At 32.6% G+C, this 21,279-nt stretch overlaps 1 protein-coding gene across 2 annotated transcripts in view; it reads right to left on the bottom strand.

The window, feature by feature from the left end:
- Positions 1-21,279, bottom strand: part of LOC129217157 (SCY1-like protein 2) — a 39,216-nt gene that overhangs the window by 4,094 nt on the left and 13,843 nt on the right. For both annotated transcript variants that reach the window (XM_054851418.1, XM_054851419.1), the window contains exons 5-15: positions 15,544-15,693; positions 10,866-11,087; positions 8,387-8,503; positions 8,175-8,300; positions 5,992-6,168; positions 5,469-5,591; positions 4,134-4,247; positions 3,919-4,051; positions 2,556-2,674; positions 1,854-1,954; positions 1,149-1,230 (exon numbers count right to left, since the gene is read on the bottom strand). In XM_054851418.1, the coding sequence (XP_054707393.1) occupies positions 1,149-1,230; positions 1,854-1,954; positions 2,556-2,674; positions 3,919-4,051; positions 4,134-4,247; positions 5,469-5,591; positions 5,992-6,168; positions 8,175-8,300; positions 8,387-8,503; positions 10,866-11,087; positions 15,544-15,693 (1,464 nt within the window). The remainder of the gene's footprint in view (positions 1-1,148; positions 1,231-1,853; positions 1,955-2,555; positions 2,675-3,918; positions 4,052-4,133; positions 4,248-5,468; positions 5,592-5,991; positions 6,169-8,174; positions 8,301-8,386; positions 8,504-10,865; positions 11,088-15,543; positions 15,694-21,279) is intronic.

Consider the following 21,279-nt stretch of genomic DNA (forward strand, 5'->3'; position numbering starts at 1 on the left):
AACATGATTTGCAGGCAATTTTATCACAAAATAATATGGAACATGATTACGAAAAAAAAAAAAAAGATTAAGGTAATAATTTTAATGCATAGATGCTCCCTAAAAATGATGATGTAAATCAATTTAAAAACTTAAAAATTATAATTTTAATGGACTCTTTGCAGGAAACACATCAGAACTAAAAACAACCAGCTAAACATTCAAATGTTACATATAGAACCCAATGACATTGCACTTATAGTCAGAATGCTAACAAGGATACGAACCCTGATGAAGTGCGATTGAGAATAGCACTACTAACACCATTGGCTGCGATCATTCACATAATAAATAATCCAAATGGCGCCATGAAACAAGATTTTTTTACGAAAATGGGGTAACTGTTTTTCGGCAATGAGATTGAGTGAGACCTTAACTAAAGTATCACTAAAAACACTACAGTAATGGACTTCTCAAAACACTTTACTTGGAATAATGTATCAGACTTCTTCTTCGACAAAGAAATTTTAGAACAATTGCTAGTCGTGAAAAAAAATACACTACAGACTGCAACCATATCAACATCAAAAGCCACATGTAAAAAGCAATAAACGCCGACAGGATGAAGTGAATTCATTGTTTTAAAGCAAAAAAAGAGAGCAGAAGACTGGTTAGTAAATCCTCCCTTTTTAGCTCATTGTATAGTGAATGGCATCACTAGAATGCTTTTCAGGAAGCTTAGCCATGATTTGGCAACTTTTGTTTCTTACAAAGCCAGGGAAATTTATCAGTGTCTGGAGAACGGAGACTAAGAGCAAAAACCAGAGTCTAGCTAATACCCGAAGACTTGGCCTATCTGTAACCTAAGTCTTTTATTAAGAGTTACTTACAATAATAATTAAATGTAAATAAAAGTAATTATTGTACTCATTATATGCATGTAAACAAACCTTTGAGAAAAATCACAGAAAAGTATGAAAAGTAGTCAGAAAATAACATGACAAGCATAATAGAAAATAATATTGTTGTTCTTATTAATTTGGAAAAGCATAAAAATTAACGTAACTGATTGTCACTTTCAATGTTCAGTCATGATTTTATTCAAAATAATTTCATAGCAGAATTTTTTTGTATAATATTTGTATTTTAAGCCTACGTTAATAACTTACGCTGTTCTTGTTTACTTCTTGCGAGAAATCAGGAACAAGATTCTGGTTTCCTTGAACAATTTGTGTCATTTCCAAAGCAGAACTAAATAAAAACATTGATTATTTTATGTAAATTTTTCAATGATTAATATTATTATTACTATACATCCATTAATAATGGCACATCAAATAGCCTTTTATCACTAGTTAAAATCATAAACTACTTATAAGTTGTTATTGTTGTTGTTTTGTGCCAGCAAGGCTGGTTATTTCGGCGCATTGCTTCACTTTTGCAACTGGACAGGAGAGAGAAAGTATTTCCATGCCTGAGTCGGGATTCCAACCCGAGACCTCCCCATCGCAGTCAGACTTCTCTGACCACTAGACAAAGCAGGCGACACTACTCATAAGTGTAGAATATTTATTTAACATTTTTCAAAGAAATTTTTGAGGGACAGCAAATATAAATGACTTTAAATTTAATTTCAGAAAATGATTATTCCTTTTCTAACTCAGTTTTAATTCCAAAACTCCGGCATTCTCTCAAGTGCAACAGTTTTTCTCTCACTCCTGCTTATGTCACTTTTTTTCCAAAAATTTTAGATAAGTGGGTGCCAGAATATTCATTTTCCACAAACGGGAAAAAAATTAAAAAATAAACAGAATTCGTAATTTTAATTCACTTCTAAGAATGAAAAAAAAAAAAATTTTATTTGAATATTATACCTGTGCTCCTGTCGAATGGAATTCAGCTGCTCTAGTTTTGACTTATGCTCACTTTCAACAAAGCTAACCATTTCTTTTATGACTAACATAATGGAGTTGAACTAAATATAAAGATATAAAAAAGAAAAAGAATACAAAGTAAATATAAAAACTACATTTATATATTTGATAAACAAACATAGATTACAACAGTTTTTACAAAATAAGCATTCATCAATATTTTTCAAATCATGATATTGTGTATCCTCAAACTTCAATTAGAAATAAAGACATGATTTTCATTCAAAATTATTAAAGGAAAGCAATTAAGCAGAAATATTATACTAGGTACAAATAATTACAAGTTTATTATTGCTGTTTAAAACTTATTTAATTGCTATTGTAATGGTTTTAAATAAATAAATTTAAAAAAAAAACTATACAAGCAATTTTTTTTTAGAAAAAAATTGATATTCTGCAAAATCTTTTTTAAAAACAATTTTCTTGATATTCTGCATAGACATAAGTTTTAATGAGCTTTTTAAGAACAAAATTCAATTATGAAACAAAGAAATCAAATACCTTAAGTTAAATGTTTGGCTGCCTATAAATTTGGTATTAAAGTCTTGCAAAAATTAGGTGTGTAAAACACAAAATGACAATACTTAAACTACTAATTTTGAATTGTATAAATAAAAAATGTATAATTGAGTCTATAATTACTTGATTAAGTGTGAGTCCATTTTCAATAGCTAATGGCATAAGAAAAGGGATTATTTTGGTAGCCATTATTTCTTTTGTTATACCTAATTTTTTGTGAGACATAGTCAACTTCAGTATCCCTACAAAGAAAATAATTATTTGATGCATCTTTATAAGCAATGAAGTTACAGATTTAAACATTTACAAATGTGTAAGAGCGATGAAAAATTTAAGATATTCTTTTGCTTACACAATAAAGAAAGAAAAAGGCTGTTCGCATTAAAAAAAAAATAGCTTAGTTTCTTTCAAATGTGGTTTGTTTAGTTTCTAACAAGAGAAGTGCCGGAGCATTAATTCCTCAGAACTTACACTTATGCATAAATGGTCTGAAATGAATCAAATCTATAAATAAATTCATCAAAACAGAAAGGAACAGGCCCATCATTTTTAATTTTTATTGGGGGGGGGGGGGAGGGGGGTAGATACTATTTTGTGTAAATTACACACAAAAAAAAAGCAAAAATTCTGTTATTCACATGTAAACACATAAATTTGTCAAAAGCCAAGAAAAAGAAAGGAAATTCACCCACAACCATCCAAAAAGTTGGGCCTGGAAAGGAAGCACAAATGCTAAGCTCCCATGTGATTTCAGCATCTCTTAGATTAAAACTAAAAGAAATATAATAAACAAAAATATAAAAGCTAACATTTTTCATACTTAAGAAAAAAAAAAATACATGTTCAGTATCAGTTCCGATTTTAATGATTCAAATAGTTACAATTATTTCAAAAAGGAAAAAAAAATGCATTTTCAAGAATGAGAAATTAATTTTATGAAAATTTTTTGTGAATGCTGCCTAGAATTACGGAAGGTTTTTCTGCATTGAAAAATGGTTCCTTTGTTCATTATAACCATAACACACATCCACAATATTTTTGGGAAGTTGCTTTACTATATTTTATTTTATTTATTATTTCTCTATGAATGCTGTTCTCAGTAAATTATGGTTCAACTTTTAAATTATTCAAATCCCACATTCATATAGAAATACCATTAAAATTTACCATGTTTTAGTGTCTGGGAAAAGATCAAGCAAAATAAATCTGAAAGTAGGTATTTATATACAGATTTTTTATTATCCATTCAGAATGTAACACAAGCTAAAACAACAGAGGTAAATCCATTAAAAAAACCCCATCATAGGCAGTGCAGCAGTAAAAGTGTGTAGCAAAAAGATATAGAGCCGAACAAAACTCATATTTATCATAAAAACATAAGTGTTATATATTAAAAAAAAGTAACACCCTCATAATGTAAAACTAACAAGTTTGCATAGCTTTGCTGAAAATTTTACAAAGGTTATAGAAAATTTAAATCAATTACCTAATATGCCCATTAAAACAGCAGGTTCTTTGGATGGAATTTGAGGTAGAAAAGGCAAAACTTCATCTAAAACTAGCCACTTGTCTAAATTTTCAAGCAATTTTCCTAAACATACTAGGCAATTAACACGAACCTTCAAGAAGAAAATAAATAAATAAAATGCTGATGATTTCCGTAGAGCAAAAGCAGTCAAATAAAGATATTAATATACTTACAGATAAATAGCTTGTAGCAATGCATAATTTTTTTATGCGTGGTAGAAGAGCATTTTTCATTGCAGAATACTCTATAAGACTAGCAAACTTTGGGATGATGCTCAAACAAAGCTCCTAAAAGTAGTTCAGTTGCTTTATTCTCAAAATTTATAATAACTTTCTAAAGAGCAGTAAAGATAAAGGATAAATAAATAATGAAAATGTAATATCCATTAAAAGCAAAAAGGAAGCATTTATATTAAAATGAAGAAAAAAATATAAATAGAGCTTAGGAGATTGCTAGCACAAATGATAGGAGAAACGCCACCTTTTTCACAGCTAGAAATGTTAGTGGTAATGTTGATACATACTGTTGCCTCGCATGATTCAGAACAAGGGTTCTCAGTCTGAGGGAAGCACCCCCTAAGAAGGGCATTGAAGAATTTCAAAAGAGGCATGCATGTATCCAAAAAATAAAGTAAAAAAAGGGAAAGTAACAATAAGTTACTCGATTTTGAGGTCACATGTAAATTTTTTCTGCATTATCGCCGATTTTAAAGTCTTTAATACAATTTTCGTTCACATATTTCTGTAAATCTTTATTTGCAGTATTAGCAGACAAAGTCAAAATATTAGGCAAAGATAAGCATTAAAAGTTACCTAAGGCTCGCTTTTTCACAAGTTACAATCTTATACTCAAAAACTTGTCAAGAAGAAACTGTCTTTTTGATGTTGTAAAAGTGACTGGCACACTATGAAAATCCAACCTAGATCTTGGATTACTTCAAATTTAGTTGTATTTAGTTCTTTGATTTCATGTGTTCTAACATGTTCAAAATAAAGTGTAGTAGAATTAAATTTTGTTTAAAAAATCTATATTTTTACATAATAACCTGGGTCCCAACTAGCTTCAGTTTCAAATTTTGACTGCACTCTTATATTGAGCACATTTCGGTGTCTGAAGGGGGGGGGGGGGGCACAGAACCTGAAAGGTTGAAACCTTTGACTTAGAAACACTGAACTATACAACAGAACATTACAGGAAGATCCTACACTGTTTTTACTCAAAATCTTCACTTAAATTATTTTCTTTTTCTGCTGCATTGTATTATATTTGGATAGGGAGGAGTAAAAGAAAAATAATGCTCCTCTACCCCTTAATATTTCTACAATAAAGAAAATTCTCAACAATTACAAAATAACTTTCAGTTTGCAGCTTTATTGTTAATTTTTATTTTTAAAGGAAAAAAAAAAGCAAAATTCATTCAAGATGGATTTGCAACAGAATTCCACTGTAGTCTATTAAAAGTTCATTTTAAATCAATTCCACAGGAGGTATGAAAGTAAGCTATTTACCTGAATTTGCTGCGCATCTGATTCTAAAGCTCGGTATATCATTGGCAAAACATGGTTTCCAATAACAGATTGGGGACATTTTGATAGTAGAAGTTCCATTTTTTGCATGAAAATTAAAGTAACCTAAGAGAGAAATGTAGTTCAAAATCTAATTTTTAAGCATAAAACTAAAATTGAAATAACTACTAAGTAATTGTTAACATCAGTAAAATTAACTTGTGAATTTTTATCATTGACTTTCTCTCCAGCACTTTTAAGAATAAGTTTTATCAACCCAAAGAAAAAAAAGTTTTCACACCAAGAAATACACTTACTCCAGCACTGTAACTTTCTTCTAAATTTAATTTTACATTAAAAATCCGAAATGTTTTAGCAAAATTTGTAAAAAGCAGTTTTGTAAAATTAGTAGATAGTAAAAATAAAAACAAATAAAAAGCTAATCAAAATTTTACAATCGAATCGTTAAAATAAACTAAATAAAAATAGAAACATTTTTTTGGACATATATATTTTAAAATATTACTTGAACAGGCTCCTGCAATCTAAACAAAGGAATCATATCTTGCAAAATCAAAGACTGAAACTCTTCTTTTGTTGCATCTTCTGCAACTAACAATATGTTAGGTAGTACAAATGGAACCATTTCAGGAGTATGATACTCTTTGACGAGGCAAGGAACAACTCGATGTAAGGTAACACGCTAAAAATGAAAAATTTTACCATAAATATGAGTAATTTTATGCTAAATATGTATCATATCACTAAAGCACATAAAGAACAACTGAATACAAATAATACATATTACAATCCTTTATCTAAGAGCCTTTATTCCTCTTTTTCCACCAGAAGGAAATGACCATATTCATTCATTCATTCATTTAAAAAAAAAAAAAAAAAATCATAAATGTTTTTTATAATAGTATTTCATCACACAATGAATGCTGATCATAAAAGAAATCAAAGATAAAACAAATTTATCAATTAGCTGTGTTCTGGATTTAGTTGTTGTTTTGATTAATTTCGATTCTCTGCTCATGAAATTATTTCAGGATTTCTTACCCATCACCTTAAGTTTTGATGCAACTAATTTATTTCTTTAAATGTATGATATGATTCCATCCATTTTTTTTTATATTAAGCCAAACAAAACTTGAAAATTCTAACCAAGGTGTGGTAAGTTGTTAAAATCTGCTATCATAATAACTAAACCTTTACTCGACATGCTTCCAATAACAGAATACGCTTCTGCTCATTCTGATCTTGGTTAATATTGAGTGCTTTACAATCATGAGTGTAGCCAGGATTCCCATTAGAGAGGGACAAGCATAGGCGTAACAAGATAGTAGCTTTTTGATGCCCCCCCCCCCTCCGCCATGCCCTAGTATGGACCACAGAAACTACTTGAAATTATAGCCCTCCTCTTCCTTTAAAAAAACAGCTTATGTCATTTTTGGTCAGATGAGGGCAGAAAAAGAGATTATGTGGCTTTTCCCAACAAAGGTTTTTTTTCAAAATTGAAGTCCTAAAATTGCGATTTCAAAATATCTTTGGTGACATTTGGAAAGAGCATGACAGGTTCTTTTCTAGGAAGGGGGGCAGTTACCCTTCCCTGCCCCCCTTCTGGCTATGTCCATGTTTATAAATATTCCTGAAATGCATATTTTTATCTTCGCTGCTCAACATTGTTACCGACACATTACAATTAGGTTTACAATTAAAATTGCATACCTACAACCAGTATTAGAAATAAGTGGTCATTAGTTGCATTTCGCGACCAAAAACTTTGATTTGACATCTAGATCTGAAACCTTAGGTGTCAAATTTCATGCCGTAAGTTTTGGATCACCCCGAAGCTTTTCTTTCTCGACACATTCTGATTAAGACACATAATTGGTCAGAAGGATAAATTTGTAAAAGTAATTTTCTATAGCAGCCAATTTTGTCTTTAAAGAATAATTTTCTTTTGTATATTTTACAAATATGCTATCAGCATTGTGTAGCATACAGCAGTGCATATTGGCAGTGTGTTAAGTAAAAAAAACCACTTGGATACATTTTATTTATTGAAAATCGCACCTAGGCTGTTCGTTTTAACATCTAAGCACCATCATAACGCCTTAGCTTAAATTCTAATTTTTAACACTGTCTGCAACATAAAAACTCAGAGTTCAGAAAAAATGGAGAATGCAGAGTGTTCTTTTCTGACGGAGAAAAGTTGTTAAATATATACAGAAAATGATACTAGTATTTACCTCTAAATAATCCACTCACTAAAGTTGTAACAATTCAGCAATGTTCACTAAGACCTTAAGCATTCATTATTTTTATTTAAATCCAAATAAGTCAAATCACTACAGTTAAACTCTAAAAAATTCAGTCTTGAAATATTGGCAAAAGTTGGAGCAACTACATGAAAATTGTCAGTTTTATGAAAAATCACTATTATTTTGGTAAAAATTACCAAAATCCATAACTGAAAGACAAAATGGAAACACTGAACACAAGAGAAAGCTAAAGACATAAAAAAAGAAAACAACTACTCATGAAGATTAATTTATTTTATCATAACACAAAGAGAAGTATTATTATACAGTAACAGTAATTACATTACAAAATTAGTCTGATAACTAACAATTTAAATGATATGATTCCCTAAACCTTTATACATATTTTTATTTATTGCAAGTATTCTTAATTTTATTTTACCTTTGGCATCTTGCTGATAATCTGTGGCAATCCTTTATAAAATTGAGACTTTTGGAAATTATCCCACTGGTATAAGGAATCTAAGTACTGAAGAGTTTTCACACCTACATCTTCAAACATTGAAAGCTAAAAACAATATAATAGACTTTATAGCATTGATTCATATTTATTTCTGGCAAAAAAGAAATATTTATAGCTGAAATGTTAGTTACTTTTGATGTTTGGAATGCATCTGGTCTTAATTCCGGAGTGATGTTTAAAAGCATTTTAACATGATCACGGCACTCAACTGGTAAACAGCTCAAAGCATTATGTGAGAGCATTTTTAACTGAAAAATGATACAAAGTTTGAGTTTGAATTCACAAAAAAAAAAAAAAAAATATCCAGCATACAACAACTATCATCTAGCTTCTGGCAACAATGTGAAATTTGACATCTTGAATTCAAATCATGATTTTTGCAATCACAAATTGTGATAAGATGCTACTTGTTGGGTTTCTTGTTTCTACAAATGGCTCTTATTGCAATTATAATTGAAAAACATAATTTGAATTTAATAAGTCAAAATTGAAAAGGATGCCAGGGGCTGGATGCTGAATGTCTAAAAAGGAATGTGAAAAGTCAAAAGGGTCAGGTATAAATAAAGTCCATTCAGAGGGACATGGAAGTCACTACTCAGGATGAAGGGGACACCAACCCTCAAAATCAAAGGAAAATCAACTAGTCGGGTAAAAACAATAAGCAATCATGATTGCTCAAAAAAAACAACAACAGAAAAACACGAAATTTTTAATAGAATTTCAATCATTGTAAATAGTTTCAAACCATACAAAAAAAAGATAATAATAATAATTTAAAATTTAACATCTGGAATTCAAATTATGTTTTTTGCAATCGCAAGTGTGTTTGTGTGTATGTAAGCGTGTGTGTTTGTGTCTGTGTGCAGGCATGAGTGTGTATTTGTGTGTAGGTGTGTGTGTAGAAGTGTTCGTGCAGGAGTGTGTGTATGTGTAGGTGTGTGTTTGTAGGTGTATGTATGTAGGTTTGTGGGTGTGTGTATGTATGCATGTGTGTGTGTAGGATATGGACGCAACCTGGAGACAGTTTTCGCAAGAGAAGCAGCATCGTGAGGCCGGTGGCCGGTGCAGTGGTGCTGCAGAGGGAGGTGGGGGAAAATAAAATCATAGGAATTCAAAACAGTCAAATGAGAACAATAAGCAATGTGATTGCTAGAAAAAAAAAGTTACAAGACTTGGCTTTAAGTTATTAAGCTAATTTAACCAGGGCGCCAACAATTTAACAGTGATTGAACGGATAAACACAAACTAAGAATTGAATACAGACAGTCTTTCCATGCCATTTTAGTGGTCAAGGGAAACAAGTAAGTTACATTTCAAGGTCAGGGTTGTATGAATACCTTTTGAAAAAGAAGATTTCCCTTTATGATCAAGTTTTGTTTAAACTTCTAAGGGGCAAGAAGAGCACTTTGAGAAATGCCGGAAAAAAAAGACTACCTTTCTAAAAATTCCAGGAAGAAACACTGATACAGTTATGAATGATGCCATAAATTAATATAAAATTACAAGAACAAGTTTCCAGGAAGGCTAAAAAAATAGGGTTTCAGAGCATTAAGTTGAAACTAAGATAAAAAAAATTTTGATGAACAATATTCATGTTTTTCTTGTTTCAATATTCATGTATATAAGGATCTTCAAGGAATGTTGATATTTTTGCATATGAAATATATTAAATGTCTGCAATGCTGAAATGTTTGATGGACATAAACCAATTTAAAAATTGAAAAAAAATCTTGTCGAGCTAAACATTTAGTAGTTCTAAGTAAAAAGGAAAAAAAATGTTTGGTATTCACTACATTTTTATATTCATTTTTGTATTATACAAAAGGGAAAATATAATATAAGCGCAATAAATTTAAAATTAATGAGGATGCAGTAGAGTACCTGTTACTCATTATAACCAGGCCCCATTCCAATAATTAGTGAAACCGTTCCAATATTTTTGAAAGAGAAAGTGGTTGTTTACTCAAAACCAATTTCATAAATCAAGTATATTACTTGTATATGCAGGAGTAGAAGTCTCTTTTTACATAAAAGCTGCATTAAATTTGGGCAAAAGGCAAAAAAAATTTTTTTTTTCTTTTTGGATGAATTTTCCCTGATTTTTTTTTTTTTTTTTCAAAATTCCCTAATATTTCCCTGAGTGATAAAGTTCCCTGACTTTTCCCTGATCTGTCGCCACCCTGTGGAATTTCTACATGATTATTTAACATGGGATGGTATTGACACTTTTTGTCCTTTTCAAAAAATAAAGCATCATTATCTGCATAATAAATGTACATGTTTAATGAACTATTGTAGTTTTACCAAGACACATATTTTGTCTTTCAAAAAAATGCCAAACTGCATCCTTCCTGAAAAGTTCAAAAATTAAAAATTCAGGATTGCAAAATTCCACATTGCAGGAGGATGACCCATATATAAAAAAATCATTGTTCGACAATAACACAAAACCTATGATTCTTTCTCTTAACTCAACAAACATTTTCTTTTGAACAAAGCATAGCTATATTATGTTTTTCTTTATGAGAATTTACAAGAAATCAATAATTGATGCCAAAAACGTAAGTAACTAAATCTAAAGTTATGCAGCCATCTGTTGAGATAATTTACCTGGTTAAAATTTTGCTTAATAGAAGCCATACTGCATCCAGAATTCATTAATACGGATTTTCCGCTGTTATGAACAGCAAAAAATAATGCCCCAAGAGCAAACATATCACTTGCTGCAGTATTTGTAGAGCCAAGAATACGCTCAGGAGCAATGTAATCAAGATGCGGGTGACAAGGAGGGGGCATATCTATGTCGATTTCTCCAAAGCTGAACTGTTCATTCTAAAAATCATAACATTAAGAAGTCACATCAAAAAATTGATTTTACAAACATTCAACTTTCTAAAAATTTTAATGCCCAGAACAAGTAACATAAAAATTACCAACTGCAATACCATACATGTTACAATAACAGCATTTACCAAACTTTTTTGCTATATATCATTGTTTGTAAAAAAACTTTAAGTGGCAGAGTTCTATCTAAAAAAATGAACTATATTACAAGCACTCATCTTTTCCTCTAATGGTTTGGTATTGAGGAGCAAAGGCATTTAAGAATAGTCCTTTAAACTTTCAAAAAAAAAAAAAAAATCTAAAAAAATACTGAAGTACTTTTTTCTTATATCATCGCCTCAGAGCAACAGCAAGTTATCTTAGTGTTATTTCTATGATTAGATATCTTACTGTTGCTCTGAAGGCGACAATATACAGAGTTAATAGTTCCATAAATAAGGGTTGTCTGAAAAGTTTCAGACCTTGATATGAAGATGTCAGCACTAGTCAACCAAAGTGAGGTATTTAAGAGTCCTTTGGAAACTCGATACAAAAACTTTAGCCAGTTTCAGTTCAAATTACTTGCTTGACAGTTGGGGTGAATTTTTATGAAAATGAAAAAAAAAAAAAAAAAGAGCATTGAGCTATCATTTCATATTTGGTTTTGAAAGGAAATACAACTGCACAGATTAAAGAGGAGTTGGACGCTGTGTATGGGGATTCTGCACCATCATCTACAGCTGTATTTGAACATGTCCGTACCAGCTTAAATAATGATGAATGTTTGGGTCGATAACAAAAAAAGCAATAACAATAAAAACTTAAATAAAATAACAATAAAAGCAATATTTAAAGAATAAAGTGTTAGTCTCTATTTTCATTAATTACTAGTGGTACCCACACAGCATTTCCCATTTACAAAATTTTTGTTATGGGCTCAGTAACATTATTTTTCGAGATTTCTACCCATATTGGGCAGATATGAAAATTTGCCACAATCGACTTCCAGTTTATTAGTCTCTATTTCATAAACAACTCCATATTTTAAGAGAAAATGCAAAAGAAAACAAAATCATTATTGCATATACTCATTAGGGTAACCCTTAGCTATAGGCATTTTTCAAAAGTTAAAACTTCATTGCTTTCTCTGATCTCATTTCAATGAATAAAAGAACAGGCAGCATAAAATTTCCCTTCATTTGGACAGTTTCTAGGGGTGCCTCAAATGCCTTGAAGTTTAACCAATCCCAGAAATTCAATAAATTTTTTTACAAGATTCCATTTTTCTTCAATAACGCAACAATTTCTTGAGAATAAATACATATAATGATGCCAAATAATAGCGAATGTTCAACATTATTTTTTCGTCGGTGAGCATTTAGTAACAGTAGGACAGTTTTCGTGGTCTTTAGCAACAATGTGTAAAACCAATTTTTTCTCACTTTCATCTTTTGCGAGAATATTAATGTGTTCCTGAATTTACTTTACACCAATTTCTGCAGTATCAATCACAACAATTATTTTGTCAGGTCTTCCAATTCTGGTTATATAACCAGAGTCATCTTTCCAAGTTGAAGGGTATTTGTCACCATGTTTCTTGCTGTTGTATCTGGCCAAACTGCTCGAATTTCATCAGTTAAGCCCTGTTTTTCAAGTGCTTGCTTAACAGCCATGACATTTTCTTCTCCTGATAATGTTGAGAATTCAGGAACTCCCAACAATTGCTCCATTCTTTGAAAAGTTCCAATAATTTCCAAGCTATTGATCCTCTCAACTCCTGTGAATGTTGAGAGCAGTTTTCCATCCCAGTGTAACACTAATTCTTGGCAATTGTTAAGGTTAACTTTTGGTAAAACTTTTTATGTCTCTCTTCTCCAAATATTTATCTAAGGCACTGAAGAAGAGTTTTATTTATGATTAGATCCTCAGTATCATGCCCAAACGCCTCTGGAGCAGCGACCAATATGTAAATTTCATGTGTTTTAGTGATACTTCAGAAGAACAAGGAGTAAAAACTGCAATATACCTATGTTTCTGTTTGTACTTGTAAGGTCACTGCTGTGTTAGTAGCTGGTATTTGCTTATCAATGACAGAAGGACTATTACTGTAGTCAAAACCATCATTGCTTGGGCTGCTTGAAACTAAATTATAAGTTATTTATGCAACAAATTGTCATTTCATTTCTTCACAAATTCTTTTCTTTCGAATAACTTTCTTATTTTCCCTTTAATTTTTTTCTCCTCTTTTTGTGCTATTTTTTTCCGCAACAATCATGGAGCCCAGGAGTCCTTTTTGCTCTAAAGAACTAGGAATTTTCCTATCCTCTTCATTTTTGACCTCTTTCAAAGCATCTGCATGCATAATGTCGAAGAAATTGTCCATAATTTCAGGTCTCACCCTCAAAAAGATCTCTTCTCCCTATTTTTTGCTGGAGTTATGGTAAAAAATTCTGTTACTGTTTCTGACTAATTTATCAATTCAGTGGTTTGTTCTCCTAGTAGAAATTCGTGCATTTTGCCATAAAACAAAAATTTCTTGAATCTCTAACCCAGCACTTTTATTTCGTGATACCTACAACTTTAGATTGTAAAAAAAAAATACTTAAAACTTGTCTGTTAGACAGTAGCTTCCCTCTAAGAATTTGTTTGGAAATATTACCGAGAAGATCAGTATAAAAAATCACTTCTTAATTTGTGTGAAGAGCTACTAGAAGACATTGGTGCAATTTTACAAGTCTAGGTTGATCATCACAAAAGTCAGGCAAAAGTAACCAGCAGCACAAGCCACTCGTAAGTAAAAATTGAAGACTAAAAATGGAAAATGCAGTAAGTGCCAAATAAGAATTTTTACAGGGTATCAAAAAAATGATTCCAGGCCGATCGTGGAATTTACTGTGTTTCCCATGTTTTTGCATTATGGACTTGAGCCAACCAAGATAAGTAACCTTCTAAAACCTTCAATGCACTTACTGCACTCTCCACTGCATGAACACTAACTCTTGCTCCACTAGCGGACCCTAACAATGTTATTTTAACTACTTTTAGGGGGAATAGGCGCATAAATCATTTACCACAGTGAAATGCTTGGCATGTACTTCATTTTGACATTTTTTTTTGCATTTAATGCATTTTCCAATTTCAGTCTTCAATTATTGAGAAAAGACAATGTTGTACTTGGTGAGGAAACAAGTATAGATGCACATTTTGTAAAAATAGATACTGCACAAACCACTCTCAAATAAACATTAATGGTACAGGCAATGTTATACTTGGTTAGAAAGTAAATGATGCGCATTTCATAAAAATTAGAGTTACAAATTAAGTTTACCTAATCATATGAAAATAATCATGGATTTATTTTGTAAAAAAATAGGACACATCAAGTGTTTTCTCCCATTCAATTAACAAAAGCAAATGACATGTTATGAAAAACACTGTATGCTAACGAAGTTCATAAGACTTAAATTATTTTGAAAATTAATTTTAAAATCAATCATAAATTTATGTGTTCTTCCAAAAATAACTCAACTAAAAACTAATAGAGCAACTTTCGCGAGATTGTTTCAGAAATGATTGCAGCAGCACGAAAACGTAGTGTTGACGAAAAAGCTTCGTCGCCTGAAAAGAAGCTTGGGCAGGAATCAGAATGGTACACTAGGTCGCTGGAGAAGGCAGTTTGAGTAAAATAACACTTGTAACAGGAAATAAAGCCATCAAAAATGCAAATCTGATTTTTTTTTTTAAATTTGAAAAATGATGAAAAATTTCTTTTTCGGCGAAAATTTGATAATTTCATGCTGTTTGAGGCACTCCTTAAGCATTTCCGATTGAGCTAATATTTTGCAAGTATAATTTTTTTGTCCATTGGAACAAAATTGGGGGGTAGGGAGCTAACTTTTTGAAAAGTTGAAAAATAAGGGCCACCCTAATACTCATGTATGCTTGTCACTGAATTTGAGACATGATTTTCGGCTTTAAATATTTTTCGAGATATCTCTAAGTTGTCATCAAATGCTCACCATTCACAAAGTCACTTTAGAAAAAACCGGATTTTCCGAAAGTACAAATAAAATTGGAGGACCTTTATCTAGGATAAATCACAAAATTCAAGGACTAAAGATACATTTTAATATTTTTCAAGGATTTTAAAAAGCATATGAACCATGCTCCAATAACAATAAAATAGTAAATGACAAACTATTTAGCTATTTTTAAAGCTTTCTTAGAAGTTCAAATAGTAAAAGCAAGGTGCAGTATTTGATGCAAAAACTTAACTATCCCCCCAAAACTATCATTATCATGTAAAAATTTTTCGTGCACACTAGAAATTCTTTTAGTAACATCTCTTATTGATTTTAAATAACATTTTATAGTTTTTTATTTCATAATAAAATGAACATATTTAACTGATATATAAAACTAATATTCCAGTAACTAATGAAAATAAAGCTCTAAAGTGACAAACCTGTGAATCAGGATTCATGGAAAATTGAAAACAAAAATCGAATCCTGCTAGTTTCCATGCTCCATTTCTGTTCACTAATATTGATTCAGGATTTATATTACCATGCATCATTTTGACATCATTGTGTAAAAATGCTAAACCCTCAGTGAGCTACAAAATAACAATTCAAAGTAGGTTACAGCAGGAATTTATCTTAAACAACAACAAATATTCATTTAGAAAGAAAATTAAAGCAGAGTAAATGGCATAGCAGTTACTGCATTATTATATTCTTACTACTCCTCTCAATCTATAATGGTTATGGTAAAGATCTAAAAGTTTCAAATGATTGTAAAGTTCATGTATTTTACATACAGGGTTTGTCCGGAAAGTAATAGGACTGAGTCGATTTAAAAAAATTTATTGAGCCAATTGTTGCAATTATTTAAAAACTTTCAAAATAGGCTCCTTCTGCGTCCATGCAGCGCTGCCAGCGTGATTTCGAAGCATTGAAGGCGTCAAGGTAGGCATTCTGCGGAATAGCCTTGAGAGTCGTGGTGCATGCTGCTTGGATCTCCTCTGTCGTCTCAAAATGCTTGCCTTTCATCGGCCTTTTCAGGCGAGGAAACAAAAAAAAAAAAATCCGGGGGCTTGGGGGTCACTTTCACACATGTTCAAAGTTTCTTGGCACACTTCCACTCGCCGCAATTTCTGGTCGTCAGTGGGCGCTTTTGGGACCAACTTCGCGCACACCTTGCACATGTTCAAATGCACCATCACAATGTCATGAACCGTAGATTTTGATAAATTTAACATTTGGGCAATTAAATGAATACTTAGTCGACGGCCTGAGTTCAAAACTTTGCGCACATGAGTCACATTTGTTGGCCTTTTAAAGGTAGACCAACGGATGTGGAATGGTAAGTTTGGGAGAAATGAAGCAATGGAAACTAAATTTCAATTTAAATAACATTTTATTCAAAAACATGTGTAAAATGTAAATAGGCAAAAACAATCAAACATTTAAAAATAAAGTAAATCCCCTATTAACAATTCATATATAATAATATCCCCCCCCCCCCCAACAAACAAATATCACAGAGAAATATCACAAGATTCAATTACTTAAAAACTATCAACAGTTCTAAAACGTTCCTAATATTTTTAAACATTTACCCTATGCCATGCCACAACGATGGTAGCTGTCCAGAAAACTACTTAAATAATCATACCACTGGAAGTCTATACTTTAAACTTGGCACACATAACAACGAAGGCAACATCCATCTGTCGGATGTTCAAACGAGTTGAAAACGTCCACTCGTGGACAGCAGACCAAAATCCATGGTCAATCAAACCCAGGCACACCCCTGCCACAGAAACAGCAGCACAGGAAATTATTTGCCCCGCTTCAAGCAAAACAGGAACCTTCCACTAGCAGAGGCTACCTCACCATATAGTGGATTCAATCCAGTCTGACCGGCTCCGTAATCAAGTATATGCCAGACGAACCTTCCGGCCCTGTTAGGCCTAATACTTAAAAAACATCAACTCTTCAAATTTATATTCCTTAAAAAAAAACTCCTTCGTTACTTGTAGGGCACAGTTTTAGAACATCCTGCACTGTTAGCAGGCTATCGAATCTTGTTACTACATATCTGAAAACCTCCACGTCCTCTGCGTGGATAAATCAATCTATTCGAGCACACATGCTTAAATCAAAACACACCGTCAGCAGAACGGAAGCAAATCATAAGAGATCGATTGATTGATTGACTTTCTATTTAAACCTTCTCTGTTACCCCGACGCAATGACATGACGTCATCAAAATTTACATCTGTTGCATCCTAAAGCAACTCACAGTTAAGCCTTTAACTGTTGCTATTTCTTAAATTTACATTCTTGATTGCTACCAGCAGAAAGATCCTCAACTCTTGAGGCCTGACGTCACATCCCCCGATGGGCGAAACACGTGATTGACTTGTCGGGTGTTTAGTCACTTGGGGGTTTCTTACGCTCTGGATTTTACGTACACCGGGTAATTATATCTTTTAAAAACTGGGAATCAATTTCTCAGACAAGTTTGAATTTACTGGTGAGTTCTAAACAATTAAAATACATTCTATCTTTTTACGAAATTGCTCCAAGAACCTAAAATATAGGGTTATGCTAACAACATTGTGTGCGCAGTTGTTGAAGTCGAAGGTCTCCTAGCAGTGTCTTCATCGGCAACCTCTTCCCGGCCTGCCAAAAAGACCTGGTGCCACCGAAACACACCATTTCTTGCTAAAGCAACATCTGGGTGAGCCTGCTTGATCATATCAAATGTCTCTGGGGCAGATTTACCGAGTTTCACTCAGAATTTAATTGCGTAGCTCTGCTCTAACGAAAGCTGCATTTTCGGCTTGCACCACTCACGAAAATGCCTGTCCTGACTCTCCAGGTGCTCGGAGACAACCAACTAGCCGCTCGTTCGTTAGCTAGGAATGCTCTCTACCGAATCCAGTCGGCGCATGCACGCTCCGAAGTACAGTCGCGGCGGAAGAAAATCAGTCCCATTACTTTCCGGACAAACCCTGTAGACTATACATTTTCCTAAGTCTTAGACTTTCCAAACCAACATTTAAGGACTGAGGGAGCCATGAGCAATACTAGTGAAAGCAAAATAAAATCAGTAAATAAATAACATTAAAAAATACATCTTTTCAGGGAAAAAATACATCACAAATTACCCGAGACTAAACATGGATGTCACATAATAAGAAAAAACAAAGATTTAAAGAATAAACATTTTTTTTTTGCGAGCAATGTAACTGATCATCGAAAAAAATAACCTGAGTCAACACTAATACATTTGGTCACACAACAAAGCAATTTTCAAATTTCAGGAGTAAAATATTTTTTACTACATAATAAAAAAACCTATTGATGGCATTGCATTAGCCAATGAAATCATTGAAATGCTGTGGTGCAAAAAAGTTGCGATGAATTTCATTCAATCTTTAAAATTTCATTCAAAGGCTGTAATAGATGAAATGCTACAGTTTGCAATAGATTAAATTAATACTGGAGAAGCATTGTTAAGCAAATTTATTGAACACGATGTTTATTTACTTAGGGTTACTCACCTAAATGGGGGTCACAGCGCATTAGAGGGTTGTTTTTAAACATTGTTTTTTTTTCTTTTTTTTTGGGGGGGGGATGCTGTTGCTCTTGGGGGAGGGGGTATTTGGATGGGGACGCCACTGCTCTTAGGGAGGGAGGGGACACCTCCTTAACATTTCCTCAACAAAATCATTTGATGTTGAAGCAGGCACCAAATGGTGTCGAGTGTTCTAATACTGGACATTTTGCCACTATTCACAAATTTCGAGAAAATTTTCATTTCATCCTGGCAAGGCAGAAAAAAAATTCTGTGCCCTGATACATTGTGAATATGAGTGTACTCAGGACCATCACCATAGGGGGGGGGGAGGTTGGTGAGGAGGGTGTCGCACCCTCCCAGCGATTTCATCCAGTTGTCAAAATCAGTTTAAGTCATCATTTTCAATGTTTTGGAACTTCAAAGCTTCAATTGACGGGAGTTTAAAATGAACGTTAGCATATTCATACGAAGTTATACATCTAACCTTTTGATACTTTGCGCAAGAGAAACTAATGAATTTGATTACATTCATATTTATTTTGCTCGCACTATGCCGATTGCTTAGTATGCGAGTGCTCATTTTGCCGAGACAATAAGCGTCCACTCAGAAAATTCAGCTAGAGTTGGCATTTTTGCTTTTTCAGTAGAATCTGCATTCTAAATCTTTCAGTAAAGTAGCATGTAGCTTGACCATATGCACATTTTCACCTTTTAATGAAAAAGGAAGAACCAAAAAAACATGCACAATTTGTGTAGGCATGTCTAGAATGTTTCCTTCTAGACATGCCTACATGCCATGCATAAGAACTTCTTTAGGGATGGCAAAGTTTTGTGGCGGCAAACATTCTTGTCTCCAAGATCTTCTTGCATTGTTAAACGACATCAACGACCCCTATCAAATAGTTTGGGGTGGGTTACGTGCTAGTGGGAAATTTCACTTGTTTTTGTTGATCAAGGGATTACGATTAATCAAGAAACGTATCGCAAACGCATTTTGGAAGATGTTGTCTTACTTTGGTCGCAAAAGTTCTTTAGAAACAAAAGATGGACCTTCCAACAGGATTCCGCACTTGGACACAGAGCTAAAGACACTCAAGATTAGTGCGGACTTCAATGGAGCTCAAAAATGGCCACTGTATTTCCCAGATTTGAACCCAATTTATTATTCTATTTAGTCCATGGTGGAGACAAGGATGTGTGCTAAGCTTCATAAAACTTTGGCATTCCTGAAGAAATTCTTATGTAAGGCATGGGATAAAATATCAGTAAGTGAGTTGCGGCTCAGAGCCAAAAATTTTGTGACATGACATTGACCCTTTAAACGGCGTTCTTCGCTCCAAGTGTAATATATTGAATTGCTTCATAAAAATAGGACTCTTAGGCATCCTTTTAACCAATGCAAGGAGAAATTTTGAAAGAAAATTTTTTTACCTAATATTTTGGGCATGTACTCGTTTGGGTACATTGGCGTGTTACGTTAAATTTTTCCACAAAGGCTTTTAATCGATTATGCTTCAGGCTCGGTATAGATTCAGTTTTGTATTTATGGAGAAACGCTTGATATACATGATACTATTTGTCACATTCATTTCAATTTCAAATGTTAAATATTTCAAAATATATAAAAATAGAAAAAAAATCTATCAGTACGCATTTATAAACAAATTCAGTCAAAATTTGATACCGATTATATAAAATCCAAGAGTCGAAGTCAGTCATGTTTTTCTCCATGTCTAATTTTTTTTCAAAGCTACGGAGTCAGAGACCAACTAATTTTCACGTACCGGAGTTTGAATCAACTGTCTAAAATTCTAGGAGTCCGAGTCGGGAATTGGTCAACAAGAGCTATTTCCAGCAAAATGTGTTAGAAGTAAATCCACCTTTTAGTTCGAGATTTAAAATGACTTTTAATTTCCCCAAATTGCTAATGGTAAGGCATTTTGAACTGTTCAAAACTGAACAGAAAACTTCAAATCAAAGAGATATTTTCTATACATGTTCTTCTTCAATAGCTCTTTTCCATAAAATTTGTTTGAAGAAAATTTGCCTCTAAGTTCAGGATTTATATTTGCCTTGAATTTCCCAGCAGGCACTAATGTTACCTTTTGTTGAACTGTTGAAAATTGAACGAAAAATTATTCAAATCAAGAAATGAAATATGGTAATAAGGTGTCCTTTCCAAGATTTTTCAATCAACAACAACAAAAAAAATTTTGTTTGAATCGGACAATTCACGCAAAATTTATTGGGGGGGGGGGGGCAGACCAATAGATGCATTGCATTCTCGGAATCTCAATACCCTATTTGCTAATTTTTAATTTTTCAACATTTCTTTTATTATTTTATTTTTTTTTTTTTCGTTTTTAGTGAAATTTCTAAGATGCATTGAACCTTCTTTCATGCTTGTTTCATTTTTATCTCACTTTTACTGGAAAATACACCAAAAAGTAAAATCATATATTGTAGGCCGAATCTCTCGAAAGTCTCATGTGACCAGTGATTGGAATTTATTGCTAACAGATTGTAGTCTAAGCGGTATATTAGAGAAGAGCTGTAAAAATCTTCATTTCAACGCCCAAAGTGATTTTTTGACACCACTCCCACCCTGAAA

The sequence above is a fragment of the Uloborus diversus genome, chromosome 2, assembly GCF_026930045.1.
Source record: "Uloborus diversus isolate 005 chromosome 2, Udiv.v.3.1, whole genome shotgun sequence".
Lineage (NCBI taxonomy): Eukaryota > Metazoa > Arthropoda > Arachnida > Araneae > Uloboridae > Uloborus > Uloborus diversus.